Source organism: Triturus cristatus, chromosome 11 (genome assembly GCF_964204655.1).
Source record: "Triturus cristatus chromosome 11, aTriCri1.1, whole genome shotgun sequence".
Taxonomy (NCBI): Eukaryota; Metazoa; Chordata; class Amphibia; order Caudata; family Salamandridae; genus Triturus; species Triturus cristatus.
In genome coordinates this window covers 582,582,432-582,606,002 of record NC_140594.1, presented here as the reverse complement: position 1 = coordinate 582,606,002, position 23,571 = coordinate 582,582,432, and the positions used below count along the sequence as shown (strand labels likewise).

Sequence of the window (23,571 nt, the reverse complement as noted above, 5' to 3'; positions counted from 1 at the left end):
TAATTAATGAATAAAGTCAAAATAATATTCATTTATCCAATCCAAGGCAAGCAAGTTAATTGGAAAATAAAAACCTACAAGATTTTGCGAGATATCCCTTGAATTATCAGTGTTAGATCTCTAGAGTCACATCGTCACATGCCTCGCCCCTTCTCGGGCAGTTTCGGGCTTGCCCTGCAATCAATCGGTCTCCGAAAGGAAGCCACGTCTTTGGTTTCCGTAATTACAGTCCTTTCTTTCCCAGTGTGTCTCTCTCTCACCATTACAGGCCTTTCATATCAGGTTGCTACAGTCACTTCGCTCTGCTCTTTGCCGTAGCGCTCACACTCACAGGCTGTCTATGAGTGCGGGAACTCCGCCGCGCTCGCCCGGTCTGTGCGCCCCTGCCCCTCCGGTGTACAGCAGTTCCCCGTCCTTGGCCGTCTCACCCCGGGTTTCCCAGGGGGCGGGCTAGGGAGGGCGGGCCGAAGTCGCACCGTCCGTCGCACGGGAAGAGGAAGAAGCTGCGGCAGGGTAGGGAGAGGGAGCCGCTCGGGCTGAGCGTCCTGCCAGGCACCGGGGAGGCTTCGGGGGCGCATAGAGCCATGTTCAGCCGCCTGAGTGCCCTGCTACAGCAGGCAGTTGAGACGGTGAGTGCCCGGGAAGGAGAGCCAGGCTAGGCAGAGGCGCGGGCGGCCCCACAGAGGAGGGAAAGCCGGCAGGGGGAGGTCGTAGCCGGCCCCAGCTCAAGCATGATAGTTGTAGGGGAGACAAGCCACTACAGGCCGGGGATTGGGCCTCTGCTCTGTACGGGCGAAGCACATCCGTAGTTTGACTGCGCCATGCCTTGTAGCCTCAGAGGATATAAATAACACGTACAAGTCGAGAATGTTGTCCCTATCTTTCCGGGTGTACGATGCCGACTTGTCTACACGAGAAAGTCAACTTCCTTTCAAGTCTCCCTCGGTGTAAAAATGCATTCGCACATTCGAGTCTTGAGTGTTTTTTTTATCAGAACCTGCATGGTGGGATTTTTTTCTCTCTTTGTATTTAACATTTACGAGGCCCAGAATGCATCGTTTATAGACTACAAAGCAGGGACTTTTGGCTGTGTCGCTCATCATACGGGGCTTCTTAAACCCCTGGCAGGTATCGGGGCCACAGGGCAAGCACTGTTCTGACACCGACACGAGAGTTCTCAAGTACCCAAGACTATGCATAACTCAGGTGAGACCAGGTTTTGTTTTGCATTCTGGGACGTATATATGGTTCTGTGTATTGCAGATAATATCAAGGCTTTAAGTCTCAGAGTGCAGATTAAAAACCTGGCGTGGTTGAGTTATTCATGCATGGACCTGGGAAACTTGAGAGATTGTTTCCCTTTTCCTCATGGTCACCATCTCTGCAATGTTTGCACTCTTTGTCAAACCACCCTATACCCCCTTTGGGTACCATGGCTGTTTGAATTTTTTATTTTAATGGCTTTACTTGAGATGAGTAGTAGAAGTGATGTTAGTAGGTTTTCTTAATTAGCCTGCCAATGCTTTGTTAGGTGTCCGGGGTTTTCCAATATGAATAGGTTCTCGGTTTCTGTGTCTGATATCCCTGTGTCAATCCATTTCTCGATGGTATGGCCACAACTCACCCTAAATTGGCCTCCTAGATCCCAGAAGCTCTCAAGATTTTGTGCAGGTTTAGACTCCCTTGGTATGTTTCTGAAGATGTCCAGCAGTAGGGCATTGTGGCCGCTTTCCTGCCTTTGAAGGATCCTCAGGTTTTTAAAGCGGTGTGAGTACTCCGGTTTGAGGAAAATGTAGTCTATTACAGTCTGGGCCCATCGAGGAATTGTAGGTTGGGAATGCAGCAAATTCATTCTTCCTTTGTACAGAATTGTTGGAGTTGGTGAACACGTGTGTCCGTTTTTTGCAAAGTTGTACTGAACCACAGCATGTATAGTGAAGTATGCAGTTTGTTCATTCCTTCCAATGTGTGGCCCCATTTTGCAGTTGAGATCTCTGCAGATGACCAATAAGGGTGTGGTCGTGGTCGGTTTGTTTATTGCAGATTCAGTTAAGATCAGTAGGTTGACGAAGCTTTCAAACTTTTTTTTTTTTTACTTTAGACATTTAATATTCTTAAGAGTGACTTGTTTAGGAGAGTAATTTTGCACAACCAGATGTTTTTGTGGATGTTTTTCCAGGCTTTGATTTTGAGGCACTTGTCTAGTCTGCAGGCTTTACATAACCCATCCCTGCTCCAAGTGGCCAGTTTTGGGATGGTATATTTGTTGTGATTTATGTTATCCCTAGATAACCAAGGGGCATGCCACCCATGTTTCCTGCAGAACAAAATTACTGCTTCTTTTAGAAAGTTCATGGGGTCATTGATCCCTATCTTCTGTGGACTTACAGTCATCTTGCATGACAGGATTGATGTTTCTGTTCTCCAGTCAGAGATATTATTATTGTCTTTTTTTTTCTTCACAACATAATTTTATTGTTGACTGCCAAGACAAAGAGCATGCCTCACAGAGCATCAGCACCACGCATAGAGGGCAACATAGACTGATGTCAACATTTTCAACAATAGCATGATATCGGTCATACAAAGAATAATTTGCAAGGAAAAACTTTAACGAAAAAAACAACCAACTGTGCCACCTTACATCCGATTGAAAAATAAGAACATCTCACATATAGGGAGAGGTTTAGCCACTCATAGCCACAGCCAGTATGTGTAGTATATATATTACAGTCCAATACATTTATAGGAATGATTCTTCAGCAGTGGGTGGGGGTGAAGGAGGCTCCAGATATATATCCCTATAATCTGCCCACCTTTTCTAAATTTTGAAATGTTTCTGAGGGCACCCCCTTGCTTAAAGACTGGGATTTCTAGGCCCATACAAAAATCCAAGCCCTTCTTCCATATCCCAATCGGCAGTGGAGATTCCTCCTTCCAGGCACGGGCAATGTCTCTTCGCCAAGGTGAGGTCTAGAAACAAGAGATGACGCTTGTACCTGTTTCCACCCAGATCCACCGTAATATGTAGCATGGCTAGTTTCGGGGAGGATGGAATGACCCATCCCAGAACCTCAGATAGGCAAGTAAACACCCCCTCCAAAACCTCGACAGTGTAGGGCAGAACCACACAGTGTGCAGTAAAGTACCCTCCATAGATCCACATCGTAAACAATGCGGGGATGCGATTAAACCAGCACGCCACAATCTGTGCCTAGTGTAATAAGCTCTATGCAGATACTTAAACTGGATAAGACGCAGGCGGGCTGCTATTGCTGCTCTACGCAGGGATTTCAGGGCCTCTCCCCAATCGTCTTCGTCTAGGGGACCCAGATTCTGCTGCCATGCCTCCCTAGTTTTATGTAATGTGGTGGGCGTGTTATTGATAAGTGTACAGTAGATTTTGGTTATCTTATGGTCTCCCAACTCACCCAGAAAGACCTAAGCCTCAACTGGGTTAAATTCAGGTATCTCTGTTAGGCATGATATGTATGGAGTGAAGGCATGTCTAAATTGGAGATATCTGTAGAATTGTGTGCGAGGCACATCATACTCCGTTTGTATTTCAAGAAAGGTTTTGAGGGTGCAGCCATGTACAACTGCCCCCACCGTGTCTATCCCAATAGCTTCCCAGCCCCGAAAGTCGGACAATTGCACCATCTGTGGTAGCTGCCCGTTATTCCACAATAGAGTTTCCCTGGTAAGCCTCCCCCACCAACCCATCTGCTGAATCGCAGACTTCCAGATCTTGAAGATTGTAGCGGTTGTGGGTGGCAGCCCCCTAAGCAGCGCCTGTGAATACAGAGCCATGTGTAGGGCATTTTCTCCCAGCAGCCAACGCTCCACGGCATACACCGGGTCACTGCGGCCGCCGTACCACCAGTCATTGAGGACGAGGAGGTGGGAGGCCATGTACTAGGCTTGGACGTCCGGAGTGGCCACTCCGCCAGAATATGTAGATTGGAAGCAGGTTCTCAGGGCCACTCGTGACGCACCCCCCCCCCCTCCAAAGAAAGCGGGCTAGAATAGCGTTTAGTTGGCGGAACCACATTGGCTTTATTGGATAGGGATGATTTTGCAATTGGTAGGGATGGTGGGGTAAGGAAATCATTAAAAAAATTGCCGACCTACCAAAAAGAGATTGGGGCGTGTGGGTCCACACGCGCGTCCGATTACTCACTTGTATCCACAGGGGGTGAGGTTCTTATCCCACGCCATGTCTTTGATGCTGAAAGAAAAACGCCTAAATACTTAAAGCCATCTTGGACCACCAATACCTCCTGCGACCAGTCACCCAGGCGATCCCCACCCGCAGCGGCCACGAAAAGGATTTCCCCCGATTCATATATAGGCCGGAGGTCTCGCCAAAGATCTGCATAATACGTAAAAGGCGCGGACCAGTCCTATCAAGATTCGTGACAAAAAACAGGACATCGTCCGCATATAGCTCTATGCGATCGTAAATACCTGGTGCCCATTCGAAGCCACGCATCTGCGTGTCTATTCGTACCCAAGCCGCAAGTGGCTCCATGGCGAGCGCAAAAAGATAGGGGGAGAGTGGGCAGCCCTGGCGTGTCCCCCGCCCGATGGGAAAACGTCTGGAAGCCAAGTCGGCCACCCGAACCAAAGTAGTTATGTCTGTATACAACAATTGAATAAGATTCAAGAAACGGGGGCCAACGTTTAGACGGCGAACCAAGGCATAGAGATAGGTACAACTAAGGGAATAGAAAGCCTTATTCATATCCATTATTCTTGTCTTTTGAGGTCCTGATTTGTCAATTTTACATTTTTGGATTTTGTTGGCTTGGTTTTATTAGTGATGGGGTGGCAGGATCCATCTTTTGTTTTGAAGTAGTGCATTTGTACCTTTTGGAGTATCAGGTTTGTTATTTATGCAGTTGTTCATTCTCTTTGTAAAATCGTCAGTACAGTCCTTTAATTCGATGATATCGAAATTGTCAAGGTTTGAGCTTAACGTTAATGTATGAGTTGTTTCTTGATGTTGGGAGAAACTTGAATTATTGTCTTTTAGCAGTGTTGTTGATGATCTTGGTGTGAGTTCTATTATTAGTTGCCCATCTGAGAAGGGGTTAATCAGGTTCAGATTTTTCAGTGTATTGTATCAAGTTAGATGTTCCTGTGCCAACTCAAATGGAACTATACATGTCTTCTGGGGTAGAAGTGTGTCTCTTAACGTAGTAAAGGTCTTTCATCTCTACTGTCCCTCATTCAAGTTTGTCCATTAGCCATTCGTAGACTGTTTTTTAAAGAAAATCTTCCCTCTTTACAGCTTGTCCTAGGCACCTTGTGAACTATCAAATTTCTTGCTTCGGTGAGCCATTTATTTTATGAGTCAGGGTCTAAATCTTCGAAAGTTATGGAGTAGCAACAGTCTTAGATTCTGTTTTAAACAGGTTCTTTTTACATGACCTGTCAGTGTTTTCAGTTCAGTCGTTTAAGTAGTAGACTTGGGGAATACTGTTGTTTGTTTGAGTAATATCTACTGGAATTGTCATTTTCGGTTAGTTCCTTTTGTTTATACTTCTCGATTCCCTCTGACTGCTCCTCCAGTTTCCAGGGCTTTAATATCGGTACTTCCATGATGTTTGGGCTAACCTCTTCAGACTGAGTCCCGTTTTTCCTTGAGTTATCTTTCTGTTTTATTTGATTAGGTTTATCCTATAGAAAGGTATTCTCAATCAATTGGAGAGCTGCCACTTCTGTGCATAGAAGTTTAATTTCGTGGTGGTGGTTATTCAGTATTTTTGCTAGATTTAAGCACACATATATTTTTTTGTTCTCTTTCATCTGGGAAAGAAAGAGCATTATTGAACGCATTTTCACAAATGGGCATTGTCGGTTAATTTAATCTCTAGAGCTTTTCTGTTAGGATTAGAGTTCTTGGAAAATCCTCCTTATTGAAAATTCTGCCTGAATGATTCGTTATCTCATCCTCCTTTACTTTATTTTCCATTGCAGTTATTTTCGGACGTGGTACAATATTTGCATTGGTTTCCTGTATCGTGTCCTGTTAGCGTAAGTAATGCTTTTTGTGTTGGAATTGAGTTATCCGGATTTATCAGGACAGCGAGGTCCAAGGGTTTTCAGTGGTGGCATATCGGAATGTCTGTTGAAAGTCTGACTAAGCGGAGGAGGTATATTCCTGTAGGTTCGGCAATAGTAGAGGGGTTTTTATCATTCTGAGCGTTACGCTGTGACTTCTATAGCACGGTGTATATCTTGGCGTTAGTTTGGTCTCATATCAAGGGTTACTGCAGAGATTAGCCCAAGTTGTGTACAGTTATCGATCTCTTGACTGTGGTGTTGGTTTAGCCCTTGGTGATCTTCTGATTGTGGTACCATTTAGCCATCCACCATCCCTTCTTTGATTCAAAGGGTTTGCTCTATATCAGTGTCCATGTGGGCTCTTCTGTTTATCGCTTTTGTTTGGTTTAATATTTGGTTTGTTTCCCGATTCTGAGGCATCCTTATGTTGTTTTGCACCCATAGATCTGTGGCCGCTGGTGCTTGCAGGTGATGTGTTGGATTTGGTTTTGATATCCCCACTTGATGCTGTCCTGTGGCAACTTAACTCGCCTGGAATATCATTACTCTTTTGAAAGACTTTGGGTAGCTTGGATTGGGTCAGTGGTCCCGGGACTGAGTGGTTTGGATATTTTTGGAAGCCCTGGGCGAGCTATAGCACCCATGGGAACATGTTGGTGCTCCGTAAAAGAGGGTGCTGCAGTATTATTTTAGATGGCATTTTTGATGAGCACGATTATCTTCAAGATTGGCTTAAGTCGTTATATACCTTTTAGACCTCTGTCTTAAATGCATGACTTGTCTTATTTTACTTTTGTCTTTTAAATTATTGTGAGGTCTTAAACCCAAGCTCATAACCTTCAGGGCCCTCACTTTACTGATATAGGCCCCGTTCCTAGGTATTGACCCTACCCGCCAGTGGCCCTCATCAGAGACCCGAGAGGGTCTAAACCATTGAAGTAATTGAATGTGTTGCTGTAGTTCTTCTAGTCTTAAAGGGGTTACGCAACAAACAGCATTGCCTGAAAAACCACTCTGATGTGAACGATTAGTCAGCAGCAGCAATGTCTCTCACTTCAACCCATCTCCATTGTTGATAAGCATGGTGTCTGTATACCCCTGCAGCCCCTCACCCACGCATAGTACACTCCCACTCGAAACTCGGCACATTCGTGCGCCCAGCATGACCAAAGCCAGCACTTGCACTTAGCATGAACATATCCAAGCCTGAACAACTTATCCCAAAATGAGCATTATGTCACACTAAGCAGTCAGCCTCAACGGCCACACCAAGCAGTGCACACTCTTACCCTTAGTAGACTGACTACAGTTGCACACAGTACACCGGCACACCAAATAAACATACACCCAACCTATTCGCACCACCAGCACTTTCACACCCAAGATGGCTCTTGTTAGAGCTCTAGGTCTCATTGTCTCTTACACATTTCTTTCGCTCATGAACTCTCTAAAATCAGCAACAATCACATTCTTACTTGTTCAGCACTCTTGTGACCTTTACCAGTCTGAGCCAATCTTCTGTGTCTGAAAGATATTGAGGGACAGGTGGCAGACACAACATTGCTGTCATCTTTGGTATCAATAGCACCAGTTAGTGCACTTTCTACAGTTATAAAGTGTACGTTGACTTAAGATGTCCTAAGCTGGTCTGGTGCCCAGCCAAGGGTTTATAGTGTTCCAGGGACGGGGCATAATGTGTAGCAATGGCTCTCAGCATTAGCATAACGCTGCATGTGACACTGAACCCTCCATATGGATAATGTAAGAGAAGGGATTGTCTTTCCCGTCGTGATCACTGCACGCAAGCTTCTAGGTACACTGCAGGAAAAAATTGAGAATTTCTTGAATTAATCTCGGACACTAGTAATTATTCTGGGCCTAAATAGGATAAAAGCAGTATGGGGTTGCTGGTGCTTCATTTAGAGGGGACCTAGTTTGACATTAAGGGTTGGGCTGTTCCTATTGCAACTGGACCAAGACCGATGTGCATTTGTTGGTTCCTGTCTCAGGTGGCATGATGGGCAAGAATGTGATGGACTGGATTGCGCCCAGTGTAATTACCAGTGGCTGAGATTAATTCAAGCAATCCACTCATCACTGTTTTGTTTCCTCATTGTGATGGTTATGCCCTGCAGTGGGTCCCATACTCACTATACACTAGGACTGAAGCTGCACTCTACTGATGATACCAAATAGTCAGACACCGACCTGGGATTTGAATGTCTTTCTGTTCCGAGTAGAGCTGGACTGTTCCTATTGGAGCAGGATGAAGTCTGTTTCGCATATGGCTGGTTTCTCTCTGAGGTGGCAAGGAAGGCAGCAAAATCATGGACTGTCCCAGAGGAATAACCAGTGGCTTATTCAAGCGATTCACCATCACTGTTTTATTATCATCAGAACTAGGTGCAAGGCAGCACAGTAATGGCAATAAAGAACAAGAGGGCCCCTCAAACTAAGGAGACAGAGCACTGTAAGAACAGTAGAGAAAAAAGCTCCCCTTGGAGAGTCTATATCACCCACCAATGATTATTCAGTGAATCACAACACTCAACCACATCACACGTGTTCAGTCTGGACCTTATTATCCACAACCAGTACCACTAAGGTATAAAAATTTCACAAAGCTTTAATATTGTGTATTAAACGCTAGTATTTGAATCATATCTACATTGAGCATGTTACAAGCTACATATGTCACTACACTTAAAAAAGATGACACATCCAACAAATTATACACAGCTAACCCCCAAAATATGACGCAAAATAAAACCCACAAATATATACAAAATTAAATATTTATAAACAAATAGGAGAACAATACAAAACAGTACTAGTATATCTGTTGTTTTTACTGATGCGCTTTAGAATATCAAACACAAATCCTGATTAAGCTCATATTCTTCATCAGTGGTCAGCTATGTCATCCATCTTCTTCAGGACTATACGAATAAGTACAAGTTTCCACAGCAAGACAAATAGTCCGATAGCTATAAAAGACATACATATATAACGAAAAATTCAAACAACCAACAATGACAGAGACATAGAACAGTAAAACACAAAATCTCTGTGCATAATCTACCTGAGTGGTGCTTGAATTCTTTGCAACACCACAATGCATACCCCCCTCACGGTGGCAACAATGGCCTGGAGGTTCTTCAATTTAAATCCCAAACCTTATTGGTTTTGAGCCCATAACGACCCCAGACCTGTCTGGTGTAGGATTACGCCCTTACCTACCCACAGTGAAGCCCCCATGGTGGTTTGGGTCACTTGTAACCTGTCATACGTACAGCTCACTCCTGGGCAAAGAATAAACTTGCCTCATCAACTCACCAGCCTATCATGTTAAAAGGTTTCCAAGTTGGACTTCGTCATTAATTGGAACTCCAAGATCTTCATTAAACACCTGGAGTTACAACCTTCTGCTGGTCTCGATAACATCTGCTGTCAAGGAAAATAAATCTGTATTGCGGATTGTCAACCTCATATTGTCACTAGTAGAACCCATGCCATGTAGTCCCCTATCTCACCTTCTCGGGGTCACATAATTTATCCGGAGAAAGGGGGGGCATAAGCAACTCACAGCAAGGAATCCTTACGCTGTCCAGGGATGCGCAATCTCCTGTTCCTTAAAATGTTACAATTGCATACCCTATAATATATTGTGTTGTCATACATATATGATGCAAGATGTAATATACTCCCAGGGGTAGCTGAGCTTATCTTATAAAAGCTTCATTAATTAAGGTGCTTCTCTCTAGCCACAAGATCTCATGCAGTGTCTACGGCCACTTAATCGATAAGAACGGCAGATTTTGTTAACTTATGTGTCTGACAGTCGAAGAGAAACAAAATTAATTTTATAAGAGCTCTTCTTTAAATAGACAGGCTGAGCAGTAGATTGTAAATCTTTCTCGGCCCTCTCTTTCTATTCTCTCCTTGTCCTTTATGTGAGGGGGTAGTACAGGTAATCACCCCTGAAACATATTGTATATACCTGTATCACCTGATTGGTTTAAAAAACACTTCTAACATTTCTGACTCTTTAATTCGTCTATTGGCTCGTTCCCACTTTGGGAGTGACATACACAAATGGATGTGTGAGCCCGTTAAACAATCGCGCCATATTAGATTGTAGCGAAACCTAAGGTTTAAAAGTCAAACGTCTGTAACCTACAGCCTGTGAATATTATTCCCTTAAGATTTTGTAAAGTGGAAGTTGTTTAAATATTACTACGTTTGGGTGCCCTATTGGAATGTTGCGAAGTCTAAGGTATAAATGTGAAATCGGGCAACCTATAGCAAGTGAACATTTTTCCCTTACAATTTTGTAAAATGGAAATCATAAACGAGCCAATATTACCCTCTGTAAGCCCATTTTAGGCTTCTATAGCACAAATCTTGAGCGGCATAAGGTTTTAGTGAACTACATGTGTAATACCATTTACTTGATACAAGTTTTGGTCTTCTACCGAACCCCTTATCTGTCAAATGCAAACTATAGCCAGGTCATTCATGTAAGGTCTATAACCTACATTAATTTACCCAATTCATAACTGTCTTACGCAGAATCCGTTTAACTGTGAGGGACCATAGATGAAGAATATCTGCTTCATCAGGACTCGTGTTTGATATTGTAAAACGGATCGACAAAAACAACAGATATACTAGTACTGTTTAGTGTTCTCCCATTTGTTATTAAATATATACTTTTTGTATATTGTGGGCTTTATTTGGGGGGGGGTAGTAGTTTATTGCTTTTTAAATTGTCATTGCATCATCCTTTTAAGTTTATTGATGTTATTTTTACATGCTCAATGTTGATTTGATTAAAATGTTGGCATTTAACACACACCATTAAATAAAGCTTTGTGTAGTTTTTTATATCTTGGTGGTACTTGTTGTGGATATTAGGGGCCAGACTGAACAGGTGTGTGATGTGGTGGCGTGTTGTGACTGATTGAATAATCATTGGTGTGTGATATAGACTCTCCAAGGGGAGCTTTTTACTTTGCTTCACAGTCCTGTTGTGCCACTGCAACCTCTATTCTGGTTTCGTACTGAAAGAAAAATGTATGGCACACTGGCAGCAAGTGGAGCAGGTGGCGGCATCACACACTGCCACCTGTACCAGCCTGGAACCCAGTTGCCATTGCAGGTGAGCGGACCTCACTGATATGAAAAATGCCTGCTTCCTGCTTTGGCCTGTTGCCTCCAGACAAGCTGTATGTCAAGACCACAAAGAGCTGAGTGTGCCTCTGCTGACTGGGAGCTCTGGTCTTCTGGAGGCAGTGTAAGTTGTCTGAGCAAGAAGTGTCCAGCTGGATCTGCTCACAATACCGCACTGCACAGACACTACTAGCTGAAACATAGAGACATGGCAGTGAATAACAGCTGCTTTGTCTGCAAATTCCAGAGGAGCCTGGTTCAAGTGAGTGAATGTGCTATGTGGTACCATCTAGCCCAAGTGCACATTACTGAGTGACTTATTTACAACTTAGCTGATCTTTCACCTGCTTCCCTTTATAAGATTTGTGGCACATGCAACCTAAGATTTATTATATAACAAGACCTTGATTACTACGAAGGCCAGTTACTGTTGTAGCAGTAATATTGAAGTTGAGAATCGCCCAAAGAAACTTTTCAAGGTAGTCAGGAATTTAGCTAATCTGCACTGTTTAAGTATTGCTACCCCTGACTTCAGTGAGTTCTGTGAGATGATTTCATCATTTTTCATAAGGGAAGTGGAGGATATATATGAAGATATTGAGAAAGGTGGGAACTCATTGAACTTACAGGATGTGAATGTGTTGGGAGATGATGTGGACGTAGCTTCAGTTAGCAACCTCCCTCAGGTTTCTGAGTCAAAAGTTGAGAAGTTGTATGAATTAAAGTAGGGGTCCCTCTTGATCTCTTAAATATTTTAAAAGAACTCTCTGAAATGTTGGCATTGCCTATTTCTACCCTATTAAACCTTTCTTTCACAGAGGGGATATTCCCCAATAGATGGAAAACGTTAGTTGTGAAAACTGTTAATGAAATCCAACTTCGATCTTACGGAGGTCCGTATTTAATGTGCGATCTCGCTCCTACCGGTGATTACGAAGCTGGTTGAGAAGTTTGTAGCTCACTAGCTCTAATATTTTTGGAAGAGAAACTACTATTTGATGAGGTCTCAATGGGATTCAGACCTGGTTGTGGAAAAGAAACGGCCATGGTAGTGGATATCAATATGAAAGAAATAGATATCGGCAAAGACAACCTTTCAGCCACTTTTGACACTGTCGCTCATGCCACTATGATCAAGCAAATTGAGGGGTTGGCCATCAAAGGGTCTGCACTCACTTGGTTTAAGTCCTTTCTGGAGAATAGAAAATTTGTGGTGAAAATACCGTTGTTTGAGTCAACATTTCAGGTTACAAGTTGCGTGGTCCCACAGCCATCTGCACTCTTGCTTATTCTGTTGAACATAATATATGAGACTTTTGACACAAGTAATGAAAAGTTTGGCTTCCAAATCATCTCTTTTGCTGATGATTCACAGACCTTGTCTTCATGCTACAAGTGAAGTGATGACCTGAAAACTCAGTTCACCAACTTCCTTTTGGCTGTGCAACTTTGGATGGGCTAGAATCGACTCGGACTTAAACAGAAGTGGTTGCTTTGGCAAAAGCAATATATTGTCTTCCTTTCTCTCGCCCACTAGTTTGACAGTTCTCCAGCGGCATCAGAGCAAAGTAAAAGCCTAGGATTCATCATGGATAAAGAGCTTAACTGTAAACCCCAGCTAAATTCCATGGTTTGCGATGGTTACTCCATCTGAGGCTAATGTTTATTCCTAATAAATTGAAAGCATTAGTTGTCACTGCTGCTTTAAATTTACAAATGGATTATGCAAGCCCATGGTACCTAGGGCTTCCAGGAAAGGCATTAGTAAACTCCATAGAATAAAAAAATGAGGCAGTTAGACCAGTTTGTAAAGGACACATGTAGGACTCCATCTTTGAATTTTGAGAATATCTGCGCTGGCTTCTGGTAGAGAGAGGACTGAAGTTTAAGCCACGAGACAGCCTATGGAAAAGATCCTCCTTTCTTTCAAATTCTGCTTCAAAGAAACAGGGAAGACTTAGATATGATAATCCTCTTCTGATATACGGGTGAAGCACACCAGAAATGGTGGCGACACTGCAATGGAATACGCTATCTCATACTGTACGCGCTCAGAGTAATCTGATGTAGTTCAGGAAATATTGAAAACGTTTCTATTTTGCTAATTCTAGTTCTCGAAGTTAAGTGACAATCCCTTATTACACTTTTTGTTGTGTGTTCCAGCACCAACAAACCCTTGCACTATTTAAATGAGTAACTCATTCGTGTACAGTGGCATGAACTGCTTTCTGGCAATGCCACACACCAAGCCTAATATATCCTTTGCTGGAAAGCACTGCTGATGGCGTAACAACAGATTGCTTATGGGTGGCAGCTGCTAATCTTGGTTTGGCAACCCTAAATTCATATCCAGGCTGCATTGAGCCAGGGGGAGGTTTACCATCAATCAATCGGATGATTGTCTTGTCACAACAAAACTCGCGGCGCTCTCCTGCAAATGCGGGCACCTAAGCTAGACAGCCACGCCTTGACCTTTTGATCAGGAACAGTTTTGGAAAGAACTCGAATTAGTAAAGTATCCCAGTACACAGAAATAAGTGCAGTTAATGTCTACCAGCAATCACTGGAGCAAATTAAGGACAGCATATTTTATATAGAAAATACCTTGAAAAATGGCTGCTGCACATGGGCCCGCATTGGCGGCAGGCACCTTAGAATGAATTTTATTAAGGTATAAGAAAATACATTCAAATTAGCCCACGGCGAATGCCTGAGGACACATGAGCAGCCATCTTGGAACTGTTAAAAAAAAGTATTTAAAGATTTCCGAGATGCCAATACATTGGCGGGTGGTGCTCAGAGCACAAGGAGGGTGGAGAGGGGTTGCTTATAAAATGGGTGGAGAGGTGTGGATGAGAAATGAGAACAGAGAGAAACAGAGAATTAATTTTCCCAAGTCTATATCTGTTTGCTTTGCCATTGCTTGTTATACTTTTCTGTCATGATAGCATTGTTGGATTTACAGACTTTTTTTGTTCGCAAAGTATGTGCAATAATTAAAATCCTGGCCCTTTCATCAAAGGTCTAAACTAAGCTATATTTTGCTGTGTAGGTAGTACAAAATTGCTCTGACTCATTTAATCAACACTCTTCTTAACGGGACAGCTTAACTCCGCTAAGTCTGTTCAGGAAGGGGTCCTTTCACTCGGCTTCCATTTTGTAACCAAGATGTTATTTCATTAGGGGAGTTCCTTTCTAGGACAACCTGGGCCAGTGCACACACAATCATCCAGCTATTACCAAACACCCCTTAACGAAATGCCAAAACTATTGCTTTACCAATGCTTGTTCCCTTTTGACCCCACACTTGCGATCTGCTTATAAGCTGATGGAGAGTTGCATGTGCAAAGCACAAGAAAATGTATATTGTGCTCGGATTTCAATGAGTGTTGGTGCTAAAATTAGCAAAAATACTATTTGCTCCTGTTTAAGCATTTCCTTACAGGTCTCAATGATGCCATTAGTCTCCAGGTTTATGGAGTTGTAGGCTGCAATAAATGTGCTTAATCAGGATATTTTGTTCTCAGCCCTATTAAGGTTAAATCAACCAAACAGCGCATGCTGTCTTGTTGCAAAACACATATTGTGGGTTTACCAAGAACATATAGGGGCTTGGAACAATTGCTTACCATTGGTTGGCTCGCCTGTCACTCATTTGGATGCTTCTTATTTGATGACTTATTTGTCAAACTTTTTTGTCCCTTCAATGGAACATATTACCATCTCTTTTATTAGCTGGCTACTACGTTTCATCTGCTTGCTTTTAGGGAACCGCTTCTTTCATTCCTTTTCTTAAGCGCGCTGTGAGAATGCATGTGTTTTCCAACAGTTTCCCTCGCGTAGTTTTTTCTCCCACCTCACTCTCTGCCTATGTGCCTCTCTCCCCACCTGCAATCGTGTTACTCTATTTCACCTGTGTTCTCTTCCTTTTGTTGGTTCTCCCCAGTCACCCACTGTGTTCTTTCTCCCACCACCTGTTGTGTTTTTACCACCCCCCCAATCCCGCTCAGCCCAAGCTACTTTTGTTTTTGTACCGATCCATCTTGGATCGGAAAGTGTGGGCGCATGGCTTTTGTAGTAGCATGCACATGTGTTGAAAGCATTTGAATGCCTACAAAATGAAGTGCTGACTGCATCATTGCGGTTTTTATTTGTTTTTTAACCAAGCGGCACAGCAGGTGTGACTTTACAACATGGCTAAACAAGCATAGGTCTCGCATTAGCGAGAGTTTAAGCTATTGGCATTGTAAGCGAAAATGCCTTTTATTTTTCTGTTTTGCTAGTTAACACTTTAATAAAAGGAATTATTATTTACAATGCCAATAGTTCAAACTCTTGTAAATGCGAGGAAGCGACCATCATTGTCCCCGCTGCTCAGAAAGTGCAAGCCCGCAGGGCGTGCTGAATCTTGCAGGAAAGCATGTCGTGCCTGCAGTAGGAGAAACTCATTAAAGAAAACAGTGCTTACAGACTAAAAAAGACGTACTGTGTAACAACCAAAATAAAAGGGTCAGTCCTCATGGGAGGTTACAAATGAAGACAAGGTGGTACTAAGGAGGGACTAACAAGCCTATTAAGGAACCAGAAGCCAGCATTTATAAAGGACAATGACACAAGCCAATGACCAATATGGGCGGAGAGTGGGCGGGAATTCTCTTCCATACTCCAATACAGCATGCCGCAGAGCAGTGCATTTGCTGCCCAGGCTCGACCTAAAAAACATTAGAAATGACAATAGTCTCATAGGCGAGATCTGTTGGCTTTGACAGCTTTTTACTCCTGTCCTCAACAATCACTGGCCTACCTAATACCTTGTCACAAATTGGGTGTCATTGGCATCAGTTAGGTCAGTTTATTAAAATGCCAGCAAGAGTGACAGTGATATTGCAAGCTCTTTGACATCCATAGGAGTTACATGTAGCACTGCTACAATATATCCACCCGAATAAGCGAGAAGGGATAGCTTTACATAAATGCTGGTGTGGCCAAATGGTATTAACTGAATATTCGGCCATTGCAAGAGGGACTCTCATCTGGGTGAAACCTAGGGTACCCTTCCAGATCATAAATGAGAAAATTTACAAAAAGGGGCGATATACCATACCCGATGGCCACCTGAAAGGCAGAGATTTAATGATAGTGAACATATACACTACCAACACTAACCAGGGTACATTCCTAGACAAGATCTCACAAACAGTTGTAGCCTCTATGCCCCACTCAATCATCATCGGGGGAGACTTTTAGTGCGTGGCACTCTACTGGACTGATTTTCCCACCACACTCGGTTGGCGAGGAAGTTCAGCGGCTGGCAAGCTCATTGATGCCTGAAGGGTGACTCACCTGAGGGACTTTAACTATTCTTACTTCTCTGCACTACATGATTTGGGTATTCCCAGACGTGGGTCCGAGGCTCACTGTGCCACTGGATTTAAGCTAGCCTGTTTGGTGAGGGGTGATACCCCAAAACTGGTCCCAAGATGCTTGTTTCTGGTCCAGGGAGGACCTTGGCTTGGCAGTTTGGGCTGAACTGTTCCCATGAAGAGCAGAGTCACAACTTATTTGAATATGGTTGGATCTAAACTGGGGTGGCATGGTGAGCAAAAGAATGATGGATTTAGCCTAGATCTCATGAGTGGGGGTGAATGTTTGATTTGTTTTTTATTTGCCATTGTATGTATTTCATGAAGTGATTTGTACTCTAAAGAATTTATTTTTGAAATGGTACAAATAAAAGCCATTGTTATAGAATTTTTCACATACTCAGGTTCCATGGGTTTAAGAGTAGCTCTTGTAGCATAAAAAGCATCATACGTTCACACACTATGGGGAATGCAGAAAATTAAACAAAAACCACCCTTAATTCTGCTCTTCAGCTATAACCCTGCAACCTGGTAGGGGGGAAACAACATAGCGTGGGGGGTGCTCCTATTTGAATGTCCATTAAGCTAACCAGTGGTAAGCAATTGGTGGGCTATGATGAGCCCACTCAAACTTCACAGTAGGTCTTTGGCAACCAGGCATCTGTCTGGTAGACCACACCTAAAAAAGCAAAGGTCAGAGACAGTTTTACTAAACTACAGTGCATTTTTAAAGTACATCTTTAAATACTATTCTCGAAAGCATAATTTAATTAAATGTGCTTGATGGATGCGAATAGTAATAGAGAAAATTAACATGGGTAATGTAAAACCAACATGCGCCGCTTTCTCAAATTCACAAAAAGTGCACCGGTAGGCCTCTGATTTTGCATTTATGCAGATTTACAACTTTCAGGAACTCAATTGAGTTTACAGAAGTAGCTCTGGAAACTTGGGACAGTTGCAGTTTTCCAGGAATAGCGTTTATTAATTTTCCATAAGTAAATATACCTGCATATATTTGCTCGTGCACAATTCTGCTGATCAAGTGCAAATTGATTTGTTAAAACTTAGCTCTTTTTTTCCAGAGGTTAAAAATTACTCTGAACCTGGAATTTTCTTTTACTCCTACCCTTGTCAGTGGCATGTGTTATTTCCAATTCATTTACCTTGGGATGCACAAAAAAATCTCAGGGTAATTAAACCGATCAATCTTGGAGGATAACACTACGTGAATAGATAATAATTAAACTGGGGTATTTAATATAGTTGAGGGTAAGGGAAAGGAGGGTACAGAGTTGTTTTTTTATTTTCTATTTAAAGGGCCTGAGGATTTTACAGGTCTTCTCTGTAAAATAAAAAGCAAGCATGTGCAATGCAATAGGTCTCGCATTTGCGAGAGTTTGAGCTATTGGCATTTTAAATGACTATGTCTTTTATTTATGTGTTTTGAAAACCTGCAAGGCGTGCGTAAACACGTACTTTGTACTTATAGTCCTTGCTTACAAGAAGCAAGGTTGGCAGTAAAAGAAGCACAGTTACTGCCAGCCTTGCTTCTCGTAAGCAATGTCTTAAAGTACAAAGTGCGTGTTTACGCACTGCTTAGAGGTTTTCTGAACCTGTGCGAAATTTACACCTTAATGATGAGGTTACATGCACACAACTTCCCAAACACCTCTTTCAAACGTACATCATGTTCAAACTGGTCTTTTCCAAATTTCAGGATGTCATCCTGATACATGCTAATCCCATCTATACCCTTTAGCACCTTCTCCATGACACGCTGGAAAACCGACGAGGCTGACACCAATCCAAAGGGCAACCTGATGAATCTAATCTCTCCAAATGGAGTAATGAATGCTGTATAATGTAAATGTGTTTGTACTTGTATAGCGCACAGCTACCCTATTTCGGGGTGTCCCGGCGCTGTACTCATACCGCTAGGGAACCCTTCCTGGCTTTTCCCTGTGACATGTCCACTCCTGAGCATCCCCAGGGTAAAGCCAGGCATCCCAGCACTGTTGGGGCCGTTGTGGAGATTAAGCAAGCTATTGCCCAGAGTCGCAGCGTGGGACCCATGATTAGAATAGGCACCGAGGTGAGAAATCAGGTCCGAGGAATTATGAGCCCAAGACACACCAAGACCTGCCGAGGCGGGAATTGAACCCTGGTCCCGGGCCAAACCTCTGCATCAGGGTCTGCCACTCTAACCATTGAGCCACACTTCTCCAACCCTACAGGACCCTTCTAACTCAACTTGAGAGTACGTAGAGGTGAGGTCAATTGTACTAAAAATTTTAGCCCCACCTAACAATACCAACAACTCAGTAATATTCGGGAGAGGGTACCTATCTATGATAACGTTCTTGTTTAATTGCCTCAAATCAATGCAAAGGCGTACATCTCCATTGGCTTTCTTGGCAGCAACCACCGGAGCAAGCCATTCCGTGCCCTCCACCCCTTCAATGATTCCAGTACGTTTCAACTTAAGAATCTCATTCCGCATGTCCTTTCTAATCGAAATGGGTACATTTCTAAGCTTACAACAGACTGGTTGAGCGTCCTGCTTCAATCTAATTCTATTCTTCTATCCTTTCAAGCATCCCAAATCCTCCTTAAAAACTTTAGGAAATTCTCTTCTCAAGGCGTCTCTACAAAACCATGCTCAGCAGTCATTTCCACAGCGCACACTCTCTCCTTGAGTTGGATGGGAGGATCACTATTAGGGTCAAGTATAACTCCTACTTGACCCTGATGAAGCCAACTAATGATGCTGTCACCTTTCTTAGATACATGCATTTTCCCAGATGCCAATCTGTTCTTGTACTCATCAATCAAACCAATAAAGTATCCTTGCAACTTTAGGGGTTCAGCTCCATAGTCATATGGATTAATATCAGGTTTAGTTAGCACGATTTTGTTTTTTAATTTGGTACTGAAAAATGTGTTTGAAATAATGGTGATCTTGGCACCTGAATCGAAAAGAACATGGGTAGCTTCACCTTCTACAACAATGGTGTCTAAAGGGCTTGACCTGATGCTACCTGGATTTTCTATCTGCACAACTTTTTGGCCACATTCAAAATCATCTTTGCTATCGTCACCACAATCATCTTCATCATCCACCTCAATTTTTTTTATCTTTGGTTCATACCTGCTCCTAATCATTATCGCAAAGTGCCCTTTTTTTTTGCATTTGCTACACGTCTGTTTTAATGCAGGACATTTTTTGTCATTGACGAAGTGACCTCCCTTTACACACCTGTAACATTTACGTTCAACCACTTTCTGTTTTTGCAATTCTTTATCCGTTTTGACTCCTTACCTGCATCTTTTTAAGCTTCTCTTTTACTACTTTAACCTTTACATCTTTATAACTCTTTTTTTAATGACCGCTACACACTTTATGAAGTGCTCAATCCTTTTTGCCACTCGCAGAACCTCTTCAAGAGTAGGCTCATCTCGTAGCCACAGCTGCTCCCTCACTTTTTCCATATTGCACCCAAACATCAATTGGTCACAAATGCGTTCTTCTACCAAGTTCTCAAACTTGCATAATGATGCAAGTTTCCTCAAATCTGTTACATATCTTTCAACAGTTTCTTCCTCTCTTTGAGTCCTCTTTGCAAAATGATACCTTTCAAAAATGTTGCTCACCTATGGCAAGTAATGTTTATCTAATTTTTTAACACAGACTTCATACTCATTCATATCTTCCGCTTCCATAGCCGGCAGTTCGGGAAGATGATCACAAACATCCTGCCCCTCAGAATCCGACAATGAAGGAGTAATGACGTTTTTCTTTCTGCACTAAGTGAAGCCCCACACACCTTAGCATATCTCTCAAATACTTTCCTCCACTTTTGCCAATTAATTGGCGGATTGCCAGGGCTCGACAAGAAGAACAGTGGCGCTGAAACATTCTGCATTGTCGTAGAAAACCCAGATGATCACCAAGGGTATTGCACATTCACCAATTGGCAATGTAGACCACGGGTGCATGATTCTGAAGAACACAACCTTTAATACAGTGCAACCGATAACAAACAGAACATTAAATGTAAATATACCACAGTGTATGTGATTCTGAAAAGAATTGACATAACTTTAAATATAGAAACAGGAATCAACATATATTGTCACAAAATTATAAGTACTAGGACAATGCAAAGTAAAGGTGAAAGCAACCATGCCCAGTGTGGGTGTCACTGAAGAAACGAGCACGCAGTGAGTGACGGCATTACACAGTAAGCTTCCTGAGGAACACGAACTCCAACAGATCTAAATAATATGCACTAATGTTATAAGTAACAATGCAAAGTGTGTGCATCAGTGGAGAAACAAGTGCGCAGTAAGAAATGGCACCACAATGTAAACTTCCTGTGGGGCACAAACTACTTGTAGGAACCAACCCCATATAGTAGGCGCGTCACTGAAATGACAAGCAAGCAATTGAAATTGACTCGTGCACCTTTTAAGCATAAAAATGTAACTCCACCTCGTATTCCAAAAAGTTTGCGTGTCACTGAAAGAGCACGCCCAGTAAATGCGATGGGAATCAAGAACTCCAAAGAGTGTGCAGGTCACTGATATGACATGCCCAGGCAATGACAAACAGGATTTGCAGGAAAGAGTGTGCAGGTCACTGAAATGACACACTACGGCAATCAACTCAAAGCTCCCCCCTTTGATAGCCTTGGTAGACCATGAAGGCAAAAGCAATGGCTGATCAAGCATAAATTGTGAGTCAGGCTGAAGCTACGAACGGACAAACTACTTTTAAATTGTGTCCGCTCTGAACGCCTTGGTAAGTGGATGGTTTATTCCATGTGCGGGCAGATGTTATTTATACGCGCTTCAACGGCGTACAGACTGTTACACTGGTAAAGGCATATACGACTCCGCTTGTGAGGAACGCTGTTCGTTCACTCATGCGTGGCTGTTCCTGATTGCTCACAGTCCATACAATTGCTCGCGCTCCACTCTACACAGGTGCCCAACAGCAAACGCTCGAGCGGACTCATGACATTAAGTTGCCCCATGCCAATACAGATCCCTTCAAGGCTTCTTCACAGCCATGCGAGTTACTTTAGTACAATAAGCGTTAGTGTTTATTCAGCCAAACAGCCCCTTAAACGGTTGCCCCACATCAGTTAGACACACTCCACGCCAGGTTTAAAGTACTGTTGAAGCCATAAGACTAAGTGGTTTCAATTATGCGGCACCAACATCCTGATTAATCATACACCGACAACATCCTCCGTAACTGGTTATCTCTCACCAGAAGGCTGCCTCCTTGCTGAGCTTGAGTAATATGCCGAACTCCATGTGTTGAGATCTTCTTGTGGTGGCTTTACGCCTACCGATTATGCCACTGTGATATTCTATAGGAAGGACCCGACCAGGCAGAGTAGAGATGAAACATTCATGTTTATTCATCAGGAAAGAAGATCTCATCCTACAAAGACTGCAGCTGGGAACCAACTGCCACAATACCCCTAATGCTTATTACAAGGCTTATGACATATCTATATTCCATTGACGTACACAGCATTCCACTTGGCTGAGGAAGGGAGATGACATGACCATGTCGCTGAGCACAGGCAGAGCCAGTCAGGCATGGTTGTACTGCCTATGCCACACCTATATCCTGAATACAGCATGTCTCGCAGAGACAGCACAAGCGCTGCCTAGGTACGACCTAAAAACTGAAAGGAGGACTTGCGTTAGTCTCCCCGTCAAATAAAAACAAGTATTTGCAATGCAATAGGTCTCGCATTTACGAGAGTTTGAGCTATTCACATTGTAAATGACAATTCCTTTTATTTGTTTTTTTAAAAAACAGATAAATAAAGGGTATTGACATTTACAACGTCAATAGCTTGAACTCTCGCAAATGTGAGACCTATTGCATTGCAAATGCGTTACGAGAGAGCATGTCCTGCCTTTTCCAGCAGGCAAGAGGAGGTAGGACAAAGCTCTTTGAGAAAATAGGGCTCGGAGGCTGTAATTAAAGCCTATTGATAAACAAAACAATTAACGGGGGTGTCCCCATGGAAGGTTACAAAATGGGAAAAGGTGATACTAAGGAGGTACTACTAAGCCTATTGACTAATGAAAGGCCTCAGTTTACAGTGGACAATGAAACATGCCAATGAAAAAACTGGGCTGAGAGTGGGCGGATCTTCACATCATACCTTAATACAGCATGCCTTGCAGAGCAGCTAATGCACTGCCCAGGCTCTGCCTAAAAAACTAGATTAAGCGTTTAAAAATAATTTAAAGTAAAAACAATTATAGATGACACAATGCTGTCATCAACAGATGAAATTTACATTAACTTCGGACAAGGATGAGATATTTCGCCCAATATAATTTAAAAAACAAATAGGAATAATGAGTTACTGCAAAATTGTTCTCTTAAGATTGATCTCGAAGTAATGACTTATACATGGTACCCATTTGGCAGGAATACATGCAGGAGTACATTTTCAACCGTTTCCAAGAAGGAAAGGGGTTGGAGAGAAGTTGGTGAGTACCCTTAAAAATGTAAGTTTGTTGGTGTGCTTACACTCTCGGAGTATTCCAGCCCTGGAATGACCGCTCCTTGCTTATTTGCAGTCCCTGTGAGTAGATTTGCTGAAATGAAAATCATTGTGTGCTTGAGTGAAAAATCACCTTTTGCTTGTATAAACCAACCCCACATGCGTAGGTAGCACATAAGATTTTGACTATAACAAGACTTTGTAGAGTTTGTAATGCGAGTCAAGTTTCCGCAGCATCTCGAGTCAGCGACAGCTAGCGATGACTCAGTATGCTGCAGGAATCTGACTCGCCTTATGATCTGGATGTTCACTAATGACCTTGAAAACAGATAAATCTCTTGAATAGTCGCCCATTCATTTCTCCCTAAAAAGAAGAAAGACCAGGATTGGTCCGAAATGCATTGGGGAGTGGGGTATTGATGAAC

General features: G+C 42.8%; 1 protein-coding gene across 1 annotated transcript in view; it reads left to right on the top strand.

The window, feature by feature from the left end:
• The first annotated feature begins 369 nt into the window (after nucleotides 1-369).
• FHIP2B (FHF complex subunit HOOK interacting protein 2B) overlaps nucleotides 370-23,571 on the top strand; it is a 133,646-nt gene continuing 110,444 nt past the window's right edge. The window contains exon 1 of the mRNA XM_085633830.1: nucleotides 370-629. Coding sequence (XP_085489956.1) covers nucleotides 585-629 — 45 coding nt within the window. The 5' untranslated portion in view covers nucleotides 370-584. The remainder of the gene's footprint in view (nucleotides 630-23,571) is intronic.